Here is a 17,332-nt window from a genome sequence, read left to right as displayed (position 1 = left end):
TCTCAAAGTCAGTAAGAAAATAAACAATTCAATAAAAAATATGCAAGACTTAAATGATACTTCACCATGTAGTTCAGTGGGCAGAGCACCTCTGGGTTAAATCCCAGTACCACAAAAAATTTTTTTAAAAATTTACATATATATATATAAAATTGTATCATTTAAACGTGTATTTATATGTCAATTATACCTCAATAAATCTCTCTTTAAAAAAAAACTCTATCAAAGAACAATTTAACTAACACGCTTTTCTCTTTAAACCATAGAATTCTTAAAGTTCTTTTCAGTTCAAAGCCTCTATAATTAAATGACATATAAAGGTTTAACAAAAGTGTAGTCTGTCTTATAACCTTCATAGAGAAAGTAGAAAATGTGGATAAATTGCCAATAAGGATTTTCTACTATCATTTTTTGAAACATGAAGAATTTTACACAAAAAGAAAAAATATTTAGAGAGCATACATGATCCTTAAAATATAATGTTCATTAGTAACCCTCTCTAGTGAACTGAAAAGAATGTGAACAATGACTATTTCTCCAATTAAAAGAAATATTAGAGTAATGACATCAGATTTATTTCAAAAGTAAGTCAACTTTCTTCCCAATGACTATAAGATTAAGAGCATAAATTCAGATATTTCAGTTCAAATTCAGCAAAAGTAGGGGTTCTTGTTTGCACTTACAATGTCTAATTAATTACACAAATAGAAAGGTTTGAATGGAGAGCCTACATCATACAATGTTCTCTGTCAATTGAAGGGAGTAGGGAAAGATTCAGAAAGCAGTGTGATGATAACAGTCTTTTATGGCTCCCTTCATTCTATCTAGTTATGAATCTTAGCAAACAAAAATATGGCATATGATTTCTGAAATAACCTGCTGTTAGAAAGAAAATGCTTTTCTGCCTAGCATAGTACTATACCAATAAATTCTCAAAATGCTTATTGAGTTGAACAGAAAAAAGCAAACTGGTCTGTGACAGCATTTGGTCAGGAGCTCAGGATTCTAATTCCAATTTGAATAACTTCATGCTGTGCAACATCAGTTAAGCCACTTTATTTCCATTTCCTCATTACTAAAACAAAAAGTTTGTGTGTGTGTGTGTGTGTGTGTGTAAACATACATATACCTAAACACACACTAATTCTAGTTAGTAGATTAAGTGTAAAGGATAAAAAATCTTGTAGAAAGAAAAACAGCTCTGTATTCTAGCCAACTTGCCAATAACTCCATGTAAAAAGCTTTTAATAAGCAGTCTCTATCTCCTAGAAACTCAAATGCTTGAGAAACAAAAATTTGGTAAGTGGTTTAGTCTCCACTTAAAAGACTAACAAGAAAAAAAGTCCTGCCTTGAAGAACTATTAAGTGCAGCTGATGAGACAACTAAAACACAATAAACCAGAACTACCAAATACAAAGAATTTGGTACTAGGAGAAAGGAAAGTTCAAATGTAATGGAAGCACTCAGGAGGAAACATTACTGCTAGCTCGCCAGTTCAAGGAAGAGAATCTGTCATGTATGTATAAAACTACGATTGAATACCAAGTATTCCACAGACAAGCAAAATACAAGAAATTGGAATTTTATGAAAGTCTAACTAACACTCTTAACACTCTCACTAAAATTATTATTAGTTGTTACTCATAAAATTGAGTATTATACCTCAAAGTCAATCTTAGCAAAATCTTTAAAAAATAACATCAAGCAAACTTTTATAGTGTTATATGTAGATTAAATATTAGCAATTTAGCCAAGGTTGCTAGAATCATTTTGGTTTGTTCTCCACTTAAAGCATGGCATTTCAAAAAAGAAAAAAAAAGTATGCATGTAGAAGATGAAGGAACAGAATTGTTTTTTCCAGACTTCCTCGTGAATTACTTACAATGCTGATCACAATCAACTCTGGCAAACACTACTTGATTTTTATGTGGATATTCTTCCTTAATGACATCAGAAGCTTCCTCAAAAATTGGATGCAACATCTGGCTGAAACGACACCTATACACAGATAAGTACACCAATTAGAAGTGAAAAGCAGAAGTAATAAAATCTTACTTTGGTTATCACCTACTGATATTCAGTATATGTAAAATAAATAACTTTGTTAGACAATCATATTTATTTAATCATGGGTTCTAATATCATTCCGTGGAGATGAAGGCAATTTTGAATTCAAAGACTATACTCCAATTCAAATACTGTATGAATAATTAAAAGATTTATAGTTTTTTCACCTTAAGATAACTGCCAGTATTAGGGAGCTCACAGCTAAGAATCTAAGAATCTCTCACAGAAGCCATGAGATATCTGTAATATTCCCTCTAAGATATTCCTAGGATTTATAACAACTCAGGCTTGAGCATTTATGAAAGAAATTTGCTTTCTTTAAATAATGAACATATTTTTATACTACTGTACAAACTCTTACAAAAGTTTATTGCAAATATTATTCTAATCCACCTGGTTATCCTATCAAATCTCAGAGACAAGTTAGTATAGTCATGCATATTCAATAAATAAGTTGTATTAGAGGATATATAGCATCTGATGAATTGTTTCCCCTCAAGATTTACCCCTTACTATGAATTTAGTATATCTGTAAAAACACTAAATGTATCAAGTCCCAAAGCAAATATTTTAAATTTCTCAAAGCCTTCCTGTCCATTTTTCCTCTTCTTTCTTTTTGTTACTTTAAAAATGGGGGGGGGCAAAGCCTATAAAATTCTAAACTTCTTACTTCTAATTCTGACTATTCCTTAATCAGGCCAACCAGTTTCACAAATACATGCTGTAGGTCATTAAAAGGACTAAGAAGAAAGAGAAGAGTCAGTATACAATACATTAAATCACTGGGTTAGAATGGACATTCTCATATGGAATTGAAGCTATGTTAACAAATTACAACAGCTACTACTGCTTCCAGAGCCCTTGTACACCAAGAAATTTACTTAAGTGAAGCCTGTGAACTCTTTAATCTCTGTGTGATTATGTCATATATATTAGCTATAATCCAATAAAAATACTGTATAGAATATGAAATGATGCAAATATTATACCTCCTCCCTATTTCTTCTTGTATACATTTCTTCTAACCTACTCACCTGACTTCCTAAGGAGATGTCCTAGAATATATCAAGGATCTGTATCTTCAATCTCTTGCTTTCAAGTGGTTCTTTCCTCTTTTAGCATTCTTAAATCTCTCCCATCTGGGATAGGTGGAAAGGGTCTGTGGACATCATGGACCGGGTCTTATGTGACTACGTATTCTAATAAGCACTCAATAGATGTCTGTTAAATGAATAAGCTAATATAATGGAGGAACCAGAGAGGCTAGGACTCCAGGTTTGTGGGTTCTTACAACTGGCTGAAAATAGGATAAGTGGAGGGAAATGGGAAGAGAACACCAGGGACTGATTTAGTTTTTTAAGAAATTTGGATATGACCTAGTAAAGAAATAATGAACAGGCTTCTGGCTTAAGGGCAAAGTAAAGACTCACGTCCAGGGCTCCTTCTCTGTGGACTGTCCAGTTTCTGCCCAGCAAGTATTTAAGCACAGGTTCATGTTTAAAATTGCATCAGTTTTAATACTAAAAGTCTAAAGGGGAAGGTGAAATAAAAGTTCATTTCCAATATTATTGTACCTTCATACACATCTACCCACATGGAAATGTTACATTTATGAAAGTAACATCAAAAAAGCAATCAATCTATTGAAAGAGCCATAAGATCATCTGATCCCAATCTCCTATCTAGTGCTTAAATTAATCCTTAATAAATCAACCAAACAGGAAAATGTCTGCAAAGACACTTAGGGGCCACTACTTGGGGGGAAAATAAGCTTTGGAGTTAGACATACCTGAGTTAAATCCCAGTTCCACCACTTACTAAGCCGTATGACCTTTCTGAACCTCAACTTCCTCAACCTAAAATGGAAATTATAATACCTACCTGCAGGGCAATTCTGAGCATTAAAAACAACACAGATGAGTCAGGCACATAACAGCGTTATTAAGCACCTACTATGGTTTATTGCTCTCTGAGGCATAGGAGTTATTTTTAGGTAGTTCTATGAGAGAACTACTTCCAGAGAGAATATCCAGAGTCTAGTTTTGAGACTACAGAGAATATGTCCATGTCCTACAGTCAATTATCCCACTTTTCTCAGTTGAATACAAGAATACTAATTCATTAACAGCTCAGGCATTCCTTAGGTAGTATGTTTTCCTAAGTAACTGAAATTAGTTCACATCTCCAATTCAGTTTTTGCAAAAGGTTGGTAGTATGTTCTATTTTTCTTTCTTAATGCAAACAAAATTCTTCAGCCAAGAGAATTGCGTTCTAGTTTTTCCTCTGCTGCAATCTAATCAGGTAACCCTGGGGAAATACTTTACTCCTCTGAATCTCACTTTTCTTATTTTTAAAGTAGGCTTGCCTAGATAATCTTCTACCAAATTTTTTTAACAAATATTACATCTGGCCTAATTTACCTTGGATTTTATTTCTTTTCTTTTTTTTTTTTTTTTTGTACTTGGAATTGAACCAAGGGGCATTTTACTACTGAGCTACATCTCCAGTCCTTTTTATTTTTTGTTTTCATACAGAGCCTCATTAAGTTGCTAAGGGTTTAACCAAGTTGCTGAGCCTAGCCTCAAACTTGCAAACCTCCTGCCACAGCCTCTCAAGTTGCTGGGATTAGAGGTGTATGTCACTGCACCCAGAAGAAAATGCTACCTTTGTTATACATTTTATAAAGGATATTTTCTGTATATTTCCAACTTTTTACTAAAGTTCTTTAAATATCTATATCAAACATACGTTCATTCAGCAGATATTTATATGTACTTAGCCATGTATTATGCAAAGTGCTTAGCAATTAATGTTGAAAAAAATATAGCTGTGGTAACTATTTCCTCAAAGCAGTGAATTATCAACTGGAGCAAAAGTGCTTCCACTGGGTAAGATTGGGGTGTTATAGGAATTACACATATTCCCAAATTTAAAATGGGGTTAAATCCCAATAAACCTATCATAAGTTAAAATTATCCTAAATTGAAAAGCACCTAATATACCTATCTACCAAACATCATAGTTCAGCAACAAAGGGAGGGAACTGTAGAATATCAGCTGTTTACCCTTATGATCACACAACTGACTGGGAGCTTCCACTTGTCACCATGCCCACTATGAAGATCGAGTACAGTATCATGTACCAACGGTCAGGAAAAGATCAAAATTCAAAGTATGGTTTTACTGAAAGTGTATCACTTTTATATCATAATAAAGTAAAAAAAATCATAAGTCAAGTTATTGTAACATGGGGAAATGTGTATAAGAAAGATTCCTAATCTGACTTGAGAGTAGGAGTAGGCATACTGATATAATGGCCTGAAGAAAATGGCACTTAAATCATTAAAAGATGTTTAACACTTAACTAATTTAAGAAGTGGGTGAGAACAGAGAGTGATCTATCCAGGCAGAGGAAATATCATGAGTTCAGTGATGAAAGAATATAGAATTTCACAAGAATTTAAAGTTCTGTATAACAAGCAGACTATGGGAGTGCAGAGAAGCAAGAGACATTGCTGTGGAGATAGGAAGCGGCCAAAATATGAGGGGCCTTTTAGGCCAAAGTAAGGGCTTAAACTTAACCAAAAGGTAATGGAAGTGTAAACTAATCTAATTTGCACTGTAGAAAAGAACCCTGGCTTATATTAAAGAGAACAAAATAGAAAAAGACATAAATGAGGAATGAGTGAGGAAACTGCTGCAGAAATCTAGATAAACTGCTGGACTGTAGCTAGCCCGAAGCAGGACAGTGGCAGCCTAGGCAGTAAATCCTTACAGGCAAATTACACCAGTGTTTCAAACTTCTCTCAGCGAAATCTTCCTGCTTCCTATTTTTACAACACATTCTTTAAAATACTATATATCATGTCTTGGTTCTAGATTCTGGGAATACCAGTAAGACATAGCCTCTGCCATCAAAATCTGTTTGCAAAGGTACAAAGAGATAAAATAAGAGTAAACCTCATGCAAGCTAAGCATCTCCAATTTGAAAATATAAAAACAAGATTACTTACCAGTCTGCATAAAAATTTACTAAAGCAACATCAGCATTGTCTGAAATTGAGAAACAAAACCAAAGTTATTTGTGTCTACACAATTCTGACAAAAAGATACGATTTTCATTATGGTCTTTCCCCTTTATAAAGGCCAACTAAAAATCCACACTAACAGTTAAGTTCTGTCTCACCCAGAAACTCATGCACAGTCATGGATGGCTTCGATATAATCTGCCCCTTTTCTCTATATCCTCTACCCTCCACTTTCATTGCACCTTAAATGAATATAAAACAAAAAGGAAATCAAATCTAGATCAATCAAGTTAGCTACTGATTAGCCTAATCTCCTAAAGCAGAATGATCTGGATTCTAATGATCCATTTGTTGATTATCTATATTCAAGAATTACTGAGAACTAGTTCTGTAAGTAAAATCCTATTTCACAAGAGACCTGTATAACTAAGCTATTTCTAAATTTCATATGCCCCATCTAATAGCAACAAGTGACCTATAATAATTAACAATGTTGCACAAGGTGTACATTTTTGTGGTTCCTATCCATTGAACAGTTACTCATTGTTGTAAAAATAACTTACTACCATTTGCATATCAGGATGTAAAGACATGAGAAAGATATAGCACTGTTTCCTTTGCCTAAACCTAATTAGAGAAATTTAAATTCCCCAAACAGTAACAAAATTAAAACACAAAGGTATTCCAGAATTTGGAAGATCAAAGGTGTGAGAATGGAACATGAGTTTCAATTTCCTTTCCCTTTTTACCATAAAGCGTGTTTTATCCACTTGTCTATTCAATCTAAAGCTGTGGTTCACAAACTGTAGTTCCTGAACCAGAAACACCATCATCATTTACAGAAATGCAAATTTGGATGGGTCTAGCAGTTTCTAACAGAAATTGGGGTCATCAGAGCAATACATATGTTAATAAACCCTCCAGGTGATTCTGAAACCTGGTAAGTTTATAGAACTACTGCTCTTTAGATCCCAGAATATGGAAGTAGACTTTTTTTTTATCATTTAAAGTTCTAGAAACACAAAACAATGTATGATGCTCAATGAATGTTTTATTCCCTCTCACCACTAATTCATTAGATTTTTTTTTATTGGTTATTCAAAACATTACAAAGATTGCAGAATCACATCAGTTACACATCCACATTTTTACATAATGCCATAATAGTAACTGTTATATTCTGCTACCTTTCCTATCCTCTACTATTCCCCCTCCCCTCCCCTCCCATCTTCTCTCTCTACCCCATCTACTGTAATTCATTTCTCTCCTTATTTTTTTCCCATTCCCCTCACAACCTCTTTGGGTGTTTAATTGCACATTTTCTTAAAGCCCCTAAATTGTGATCCTCTATTAACCATATCTTCACCTTCCCTTTATTATTCTTAAAAATAATAAATGGTTTTATTAATAAATAAATAAATATTAATATTATTAATTAATATTAATTAAATTATTAATAATAAATTAATTAAATTATTAATAAATAAATATTAATAAATAAACCAGAAATGGTTTCTCTCAAGTTAATTTTATCCATAATCACAATGTCAAAAAACAACGCATTAAATAAAACCTTTATTGAACTTAACCCACGACACTGTAAGAGATCAGAATAGGTAACTTATTTTAAAAAAAAAAAATCTATGCTGTGTCCTAAAGACATTAACATGTAGTGCTGCATGGTGAGAACTACATGCCTCTAAATAGTTTCAGCGAAATACTTTGTTAAGAATGGTATCTACATCAAGACAAAGAAATAAAAAAGACTAAAAGCATTACTTGTAACACAAGAAAGAAGACTTAACACTTTTAAAGAAATTTTACTAAAACTAAAAAGCAAAAGTGCTTTATTTAAAAAAAAAAAATTCAATAAGCCATGGAATTAGAATGCCAGAGCTTCAACTATTCTAAGTAACTGAGATTTTGTTGTTTTTTTATATGAACTCTTCACAGAGAAAAAAATATACTTTTAAAATATTGAGGTACTTACTTAAAATTTCATCTATATTCTCTGTGTCAAGACTTGTTATTTCAGTTGTTACAGGAGTAAAAACCCAAGTTACCTGAAAATTTAAAAAATGTGAAATTAATGTCTCCAAAAAATAGGCAAATAAAGCAGTTTTTAGAATTAATGAATATGCCCCACGTTTCCCCCTCTAAGCCTGAAGGAGTCATAGTAGTCATCATCCATTTCCTCTTACAGCAGTAAGAATTCCCTTAATCAGAGGGGGTAATGAGACCAGGGCAAAAGACAGGTAGCTGATTATCAAAGAAAAGGAAATGGATATATAACACTCCCCATCACCCAGTTGCTAACTGCCTGGGGAGAGAGGAGAAGGATTACCCCCTGCAGCTCTCTGCCTGCCTTTTGGTCACCAGGTAGGCAAGATAAGAGGAGGAAGGGGCATGAGAAGAAAGGAAAACTAAAATCTTAAGGGGCAAGATACCCCCACTCCCTCAGACACCAGCTCTGGGCTCCCTCCTGTCTGTCTCTCTCTCTCTCTGTTCTGTTTCTTAAATAATATTTACTTTTTGCTCTTGCAAAATAAAAAAGAGAGAGAGAGAGATTGTAAACATATGGGGAAAATGAGTGGAGTAGAAAAAGGAGATCAAGGAAAAGGGAGGAGGGACAGGAAAAGGGAGGAAATGCAGAGTAAACAACAAAATTACACTAAGTAATGTATAATATGTATAATGTATAAATACACCACAGTGTATTCCTCGTTTGTGTATATCTATAAAGCACCAATAAAAAAATAAAAATTAATGAGTAAAATTGGATCCACTTGTTCCTTAGAAAATCATCAAATGATTTTAACCTTTATTAACCATTCTAACCCAACACTATATCAATGAAATATGAGAAATATTAATTTCTCCAGCCTAGAAACTGGTAAAATGAGAATTCCTGTACTTCTAAACACAGAAAAGAAATTGTTTCTAGACAATTGGGAAAACTGACATTTACTCCCCCATTTAAATAAATACTTTCAACACCTGTATCTCTACAGCACACAAGAAAAAATTTGCCAGAGATTATCAGTTTTGAAAGTATTAATATAAAAGCAAAGCTGTTTGCTAACTCTATTTCATCATGTTTCTGAGAGCAAATTAATGAAGAACTGAGAAAAGACTTGCCATAATTATAAAGCAAAAGTTCTTCCTGCATTAGTTTCACTTAGTGATAATAAAAATGTATTAAGTGAGAGGCTATTAAATAGAGGAAAAGAATGTTTTTGCTTTTACTTTGGTATCTGAAATCCAAAGTTCAAGAAAATCTTCACCTGCCATCTGTAAAACAAAGATAAATTTTAAGCTAAACCAGCAGATTTTTGCTTTTTAAAAAGTAATATTTATTCTTTTGTTTCATCTGTAGAAAACTGTATTTGCTACCCAGAAAGTTTTTTGTTCAAAACGGAATTTGGTATGGAAATTCATTCACTGAATCATTGCTTTTAACCGAGTGACAATCAATGACAGGATCTGATCAGAGTACTGAAAAGTATGGCCACCTATTTCATGGACACTTATAGTACTCAATAGCAATGACTCAAAATTTTATAATTCACCAACAATTTAATCTAAATGATATATATAGATACCTTTATACTAGCATATAAATAATCCCAGCTAATTTATATTTCTATAGACTCATTCTTTTCTTTTTTCTTTTTTTTTTTTTTAGGGGAAAACCTAAGGATAAAATGAAGGCTTATATTCAAGTTACCATAATGGTGTAGCCAATAATGGACGACCATGTCTGTCAGCACCGATAAATTATACTCTTCTAAAAGCTGAAGTGAGCCAGGCATGGTGACACATGCCTATAATCCCACAGCTTGGGAGGCTGAGACCCTAAGCAACTTAGTGAGACCATGTCTCTAAATAAAATATAAAAAAGGTCTGGGGATATGGCCCAGGGGTTAAGTGCCTGGGTTCAACTCCCAGTACAAAAATAAAACAAAACAAAAAACACCTAAGTGACTGTAATTGCCAAATAACTTGACTTTATACAAAATTTTGTTATTTTTAATGCCTGAAAAATTAACTAGAAAGATGAGAAGTCCCTTACTAGTCATTATTATTGATGCGGTTCAGGACATGTTATATCACAATATCATACATGGGCATTCAACAAACAACAGAAGCGGAAAAGATCTCTCTGACCTTCTCCCCAAATCAGGCCATAAAATAATTCTCTGACTTTCTAAAGTAGGTTATAAGACCCTCATGGAATAAATAACCTCCCTAGAAGAAAAGAATATCCCCATCTCAGAAGATGCAAAGACACCAAGGACAATCTGACATTACCCATTAGATCATACATCCTTTTGTCCACACTTCTTTCTGCATGACTTTTTTCCATACTTCTTTCTACATAAATATCCATTCTTCATCAAAGGATAAGAATACAGTTTCCCTTGTTTCTTTAGGTCATCATTTCTGAATGATCTCACATCACACAAAACTGTATTAAGCCAGGTGCAGTGGCACACACCTATAATCCCCACTACTAGGGAGGATAGGTGGGAGGATTGCAAGTTTAAGACAAGTCTGGGTAATTTAGCAAGATCCTATCTCAATTAAAAAAAAAATTTAAAGGCTGAGATGTATTTCAGTGGTAGAGGGCCACTGAGTACTGAGTTCAATTCCCAGTACTTGGGAAACAAAAGAAAGAAGGGGGGGCAGGGAACCTTACATCTTTTTTTAAAATAAATCTGCATACTTTTCTCTTGATAATCTGTCTTTTGATACAGGGATCTCAGGCATGAACCTAGAGATGGCTGAGGAAAGAAGTATTTTCTCCTCTATAATCACTCAACATCTTACTGATACTTCCGTTATAAATTTATGACCAACTCTCAATAACTGTGGAACTCAATTATATTGATACAGCAAGATTTTATAGTTATATGTTGGAGAAAAACTTAGAAAACAGAAAAATATTATCACACAGCAATAAAGCTGGTCATTATTAAAGTCAAGTCATTAAATACCAGTATTTAAGAGTCTACTAGGTACTGAGGGCAGTAAGGCATGGTATACTGTGCCTCCAGGAGCTATCAATCTAGTAACAGTGACACAGAGGGAAGCAAATGTAATAAATGCTAGATTACAGATATGGTGATGATTTTAATTTGTATAATCCAAGGGATCCTGAATCTGAAGAGTTTGTTATCACCTATTCAAATATAGGTTTGCAGAGAATTTACATTAAAATACTAAAGTTAATTGCCTTTGACTTTGAAATATTTACATGGCAAAAATATTTTTACATGATAGATAATGGCATGAATGAGGCAATGATCAACTTGGCTGCATTAAATAGACAACTATTACTTAATAGCACTGCACTAATAAATATGCCACTGATAAGACTGGCATTACATTAACATCTGTGTTTGTAGAAGAGTCCAAAGCAAGGAAACTGTCTCTGACCCAAAAATCTCTCTTTCCCAAGGGAGGAAAGAAACCTTCTCTTATTATAATTAACATTTCTATTAATATGCAGTATGAAAGGAAAGACAGGTTGTTTATTTGAATTCTTAGCAAGCTCCACTAGTCTGACAAATTGTTTCTTTTCATGTCAGCCCTGGGCAGAAATAAGATTCTCCTAGGGAAACATCTTTATGTGTCAAACACTACAGGGCTTAAGTAAAATAAAGACAAGTAGCTGCAGGTCAGGAAGGGAGGATGGGAATCATTATTTTTTTTTTTTAAACTTAGATTGGAAGGAAACTTTTAATTTTTTTAAATAAACAAAAAGTTACAAGAAAATTCTTAATAATATTTCATCACTAGAGGTTATATTTTCCATGACTATTAAGATCTTCTATGAAGAATATAGGACAGACAACATATAAATATACAGATAGAAACATAGAAAGCATTTTACAACTTCGTCATTCTCTTCAGTTAATTCGATTATTTTCTTGTTATAGAAAGCAGGGAGCAAGACAACTCCAATCATCCTCCACAATTCATTAGATAATATCTTGAACATGCATTTACTGTACCAACTGTTACACATCTCAGTCTGGGATATCTAGTGATGTGATCTTACATGTAGAAAGGCATACCAGTGAAATGGGTAATATTATACAAAAACTCATTTAAGAAACAGTGACAGACTAGCTTTAAATTGTAATTAATTTGTCAGCAAGTAAAAAATGTTTTCTTCCATTACACAGAAGGTTTTTAAAAACTGAGGTACCTATGAGAGCTACAAAGCTTTCCTTAAACTTCCCATAAAGGCCATCTAATTGGATGGTAATACCAGCCTAGTCCCATTTCCACAGCACTTTGAAGCCACCCATCAGACAGCTGCTTCTCCCAAAAAAAGCCCCACTTTTTTGCCTCCCTCTATTTGCATACATGGTCTGCTCTACCCAGAATATCTTCTTCTCCACTACTTCATGATTAGTCCTTCAAGGACTGAGTCGTTCTTCCATGAAGCTCTGGTTTTCCTGGTAGAAAATGGCTTTTCTTTCTCATTAGTCCAACCTGCTGCATGGGACGGGAAGAGAAAAGGGGAAAAAGCAAGCAAGGGAATGTGAGTTACTGATAATTTTCTCTATATTAAGCTCAAATTGAAAAAGATACCAATAATAAAGTTTATTACATGATAAAGCATTTTAGAAATAAATTTCAGCAAGACTTTTTATTAAGCATTCTCTCAATTGCTACAATATTAACAATATACCCATGCTATAATACTATTACATATAAATATTCAGGTATTCATTGCTAAGCCCCAGTGCTGTTTCTCTATTAAAAATATCAACAATTGGGCTGGGGATGTGGCTCAAGCGGTAGCGCGCTCACCTGGCATGCGCGGGGCGCTGGGTTCGATCCTTAGCACTACATAAAAATAAAATAAAGATGTTGTGTCCACCGAAAACTAAAAAAATAAAGATTATAAAATTCTCTCTCTCTCTCTCTCTCAAAAAAAAAAATCAACAATTAAACAAGGCAATAATCCAACAGAATTTTCTAACTAACACCAATAATAATACAACATGGAAATGAATTATTAAAGTTTCTCTGTACGTAATTTTAAAAACAAATGCAACTTCCTAGTACATTAAGACCAGTGGTTACCATTAATGGGAACGATCATGATACTCTCTAAATTGGATGTCTCACTTCAATTTACTCTGCCCAGAGGCTAGACTAATCTTTCTGAATGCTGCTTCATGTACTTCAATTCCTCTGCCAAAAACCTCCAATGGTTTTCTGTCTATAGAATAAGATAAAAAGTTTTTTAACTCCTTCACCTAGCAGTTAGGGCCATTCACAAACTAACTTGTACCTGCTTTCCTGAATCACATCCTGCTTTCAATTTATACGTCATATTCTAACTAAAATGAACTACTTTTAGAATAACCATACATTCTAATTAGTCATATATATCCTAGCTTACCTGAGAGAACCCTCCCAGATCATGTCCACTGCCCTGGAATTTTATTAATAGTACCATCTATTTCAATCTTCAGGGGGTCCCAGCTCAGGCATAAATTATATGGTCACCCTGTGTTTGATAGACCCTTGGCAACTAAGAGGAATTGTACCAAGATCTTCACAAATCCTAAATCATTTAAGCTAAAATGTCTTTTCACATAACATCTGACAAAATGAAAAATGAAAATGAAAGTGAACAGAGAAGAATAAAAATGGACTAAGATATGAATGCTAAGCCAACCACTAGCCTCACTCATTGACTTGAAACACTAGGCTCTCAGCAAGGAAATAAAATCAGTAACTCATAAAAATTGCTACATGATCCTTTCAAAGGTCACACAAACAGTACAAATCCTAGAAGTTATAAATTCAGAATGCAAGGGGTCTACAGTACCTGCAATTCTTAAAAAATGTCTCATTATTCTTATGCCTCTATGTCTTACTCATGCAATTTTTTCTTTTAGAACAGCTAAGAAAGCCTATCTAATTTTTAGGACCCAATTCAAAAGCTATGTTTTCTTGAAGCCCTTCCTTGTGGTTCCAGAAAACAGCAATCCATTTCTCTCCTCTGTGAACTTGTAGAGCACTTTCTGTAGGGCATTAATTTCTTATTCTTTATTAAGGAAAGAAGCATAGTAATTTTATCCTCAAACTGGATATCTGTATTGAGAACTTACTTCCTCCAACAGATTATTAATACTTTCAAAAGTAGAAACTGCACCTTATTCAAATTTTATCCCATAGATCACCTACTAACATACCCTACTGTACACAAAAGGATTCAAATATGTATTAAATGAATACATGGATATAGATTATGTTAATACACTAACAATTCAGATATGAGAATTCTCATCTCAATGCTGGAGATGAGAAGTGGGAGGTAAAGGTCCAGAAATCATATAGCCAAGAAATGTTTTGAAGATGTTTAAGAAAATAAGATTATTAAATTAGAATGAAGTTATACTGCAATTTGATTTTAATTAGTTGATGGTAAAAAGCAAAATACTCAGTGAGAATTCATAGACTTACAAGGAATCTCTGAAGTGATCTTACCCCTGTCACAAAAGCCCCTCCTCTATATCATTATCTAAGAGCTGTCATGAGCTCTTAGTGTTACCTTCTCTGGCTCCCCACACTGTTCTTTGGCATGATTTATAGGCACTTCAGCACTTACTATCCACATATAAAAACAGCTTTAAGATCTATTATGCACAGTGTGGTGACTACAGTTGATAATAATATATCTTATTCTTGAAAGTTGCTAAGAAATTAGATCTCAAATATTCTCATCACAAAAAAATGATAAGTATGTAAGGTGACAGGTATGATAATCAGCTTGATTTAATCATCTTACAATGTATACATATATCAAAATACCATATTGTACACTATAAATACATGTAATTTTTATTTGTCAATTATACTTTAATAAGGCTGGGAAGAAATAAAGAGAACCATTAGTAAATTCTCTCTCTCTCAGAGAGAGCGAGAGCGAGAGCGAGAGCGAGAGCGAGAGCGAGAGAGAGAGAGAGAGAGCACGCTATGTTACATTAGTGGATAAAAATCCAGCCCATTAGGAACTTTTAGGACCTGAGGCTAATAAAATCCCAAGAAGATGTTATCAAATATTATTTGTTAGCAAGAAGTATTTGCCAGACTTTATTGGAATGTCTTAGTAAATAAGTTAGAAAATAAGAAGTATTTCTTTACAGTAAATTTGTTTAAAATTCATTATCTTAAAACCTTATTATTCCAAGTGTGGCCCCTGAACCAGCAGCACCTGGCATCACCTGGAAGCTTGTAAGAAATGAAGAACATCAGGTTTCAGCTCAGATTAATAAATCAGAGCCTTCATTTTAATAAGATCCCCAGATTGATTCCTATGCACATTAAAGTTTAGGAAGCATTGCTTAAGTCTTTTATTCTAGCAGCAAGCATATAAGTTCATGCAAAACTATGCACGATGGTTGTGGTCCTCTTATATGCACACAAGAACAGGCAGGACTCAAGTGACAATTCTCCAATGACATGTACATTGCTGTGATTTTAGAAAAACGTGGCATCTGTAATCTTATTAGAAACTCACAGATGTTACTTTTTAAAAGTTTACTGTTTGATGCTTAAAAAACATCTTAAGTAGATATTTTGCATATTAATTGACATTAAATAGAAGTGTCAATAAAGGATGTTTCTTCTGGGTAGCATTACTATTCTCAGTTGGCATTACTTCCACCAGGCTTTTTGCAGTAATAGCTTAGTGTACTTTTACTAAATCTTTCATTTACTTGTCTTTCTGTTCAGAGATTTTTCAAAGCTCTTTACAAACTTTCTTCCCTATAACAAAAAATAAGTGATAAACCAGACAACTGCTCTCTCACATTTTTAATCCAGACTGACAAGTAAGCCTACCACCCGAAGTCCCAATGCCATGGGACCCAGGCTGCTTCTCCTCCCTGGAGGCCACTTCTCTGAGTGCAGTGTCAGCCCACTCTTATTCTCAGTTTTGCATTAAGCTGGCAGTCAACAGAAGCATAAAGGTTTGCAGTTGGCTGCAAGGAGCTAGAGAGGTTGAAAGATCCCTGGAGAAAAGATGCTGAAGCTGACAGGGACTAAGGGCCTTGAAGCTGGGTATCAATCAGGCACATCTCACAGTGTTAGTATTCCCAGAAGCATTATAATGAACTAGAAGTTCAAAGAGAAAGAAAAAATAGGACTAAGTGTAGAGTAACGCTAGGAAGCTACTTTAACCCTTAAATTGCTTAGTGTTACAACCATCCTATAGTATCACTGCGACCCACTTTGGCGGAATCTGCATTTATAAAGGAACATAAGAACAATAATAAGAATTCTCCACTAACTCAAAATATGTGCAGACATGTTTGAGAAAACAAATCTGTAACAAAAAATGCAAAATTAAATAATCTAATCCCTAGTCAGCAAAAGCAATCACAGACAAAAAATAAGGAAACAAAAATTGTTGAAATTCATATTTTTTGAAGTCATTTGATCATGCATGGATTTCCATTAAAAAAATGATGTCTGTTTTGGCATTTGCAGTAAATGGATGGAAGTGGAGACTATCGAGCTAAGTGAAATTAGATAGTCCCAAAATGTCAAAGGTCGAATGTTTTCTCTGATATACAAAATCTAATCCAAAATGGGGGAGGGGGGGAGGTGTGTGTGTAACAACTACAAAGAGAAAGGGAAAGGGAAAAAAGGGAGAGGGAATTTCATCAAAATAGAGGAAAGATCAGTAGACTAGAAGAAAGGGATGGAGGATGAGGAGGAAGGGACAGGAAAAGGGAAGAACAATAGAATGAATCTGATTGAACTTTCATGTTCATGCATGGATACGGCAAGGTGGGGCCACACATTGAATATAATCCACAGGACATCAATTAAAAAAAAAAGTAAACTGTAAATGGATTGAAGAGGGACTGTGGAGGGGGGAGGGAAGGCGGGGGAAAAGTGCTAAGGATGAATTGGAGGAAATTGTGTTCCATACTTTTGTGAAAATGTCAGTGTGTATCCTCATGCTGTATGTGACTAAAATGAATAAATTAAAAAAATTAAAAAATAAAAAAACTGATGTCTGTACACAAATATGTAAAAACAAATACCACTAATTATTACATATAATGCATCAATTAAAAAAGCAAAACAAAAAATTGATGTTATATGTATTTTATTCTTCGCTATATCTAAAAATGGTACAAACTAATTTATCTGAAAGAGACAAGGTATTTGTCTAACCTTCAGAGAGGATGTTCCT

General features: G+C 33.9%; 1 protein-coding gene across 2 annotated transcripts in view; it reads right to left on the bottom strand.

The window, feature by feature from the left end:
* Positions 1–17,332, bottom strand: part of Erp44 (endoplasmic reticulum protein 44) — an 80,084-nt gene that overhangs the window by 44,145 nt on the left and 18,607 nt on the right. The window contains exons 2-4 of one of the 2 annotated variants that reach the window (XM_076845763.1): positions 8,087–8,159; positions 6,082–6,121; positions 1,884–1,999 (exon numbers count right to left, since the gene is read on the bottom strand). In XM_076845763.1, the coding sequence (XP_076701878.1) occupies positions 1,884–1,999; positions 6,082–6,121; positions 8,087–8,159 (229 nt within the window). Of the gene's footprint in view, positions 1–1,883; positions 2,000–3,498; positions 3,579–6,081; positions 6,122–8,086; positions 8,160–17,332 lie in introns of those variants that run through there. The other variant, XM_076845762.1, reaches the window with a different exon arrangement.

Source organism: Callospermophilus lateralis, chromosome 2, assembly GCF_048772815.1.
Source record: "Callospermophilus lateralis isolate mCalLat2 chromosome 2, mCalLat2.hap1, whole genome shotgun sequence".
NCBI classification, from domain to species: Eukaryota; Metazoa; Chordata; class Mammalia; order Rodentia; family Sciuridae; genus Callospermophilus; species Callospermophilus lateralis.
Note: the sequence above shows the minus strand (reverse complement) of the source record. Positions and strands in the feature narration are given on the sequence as shown.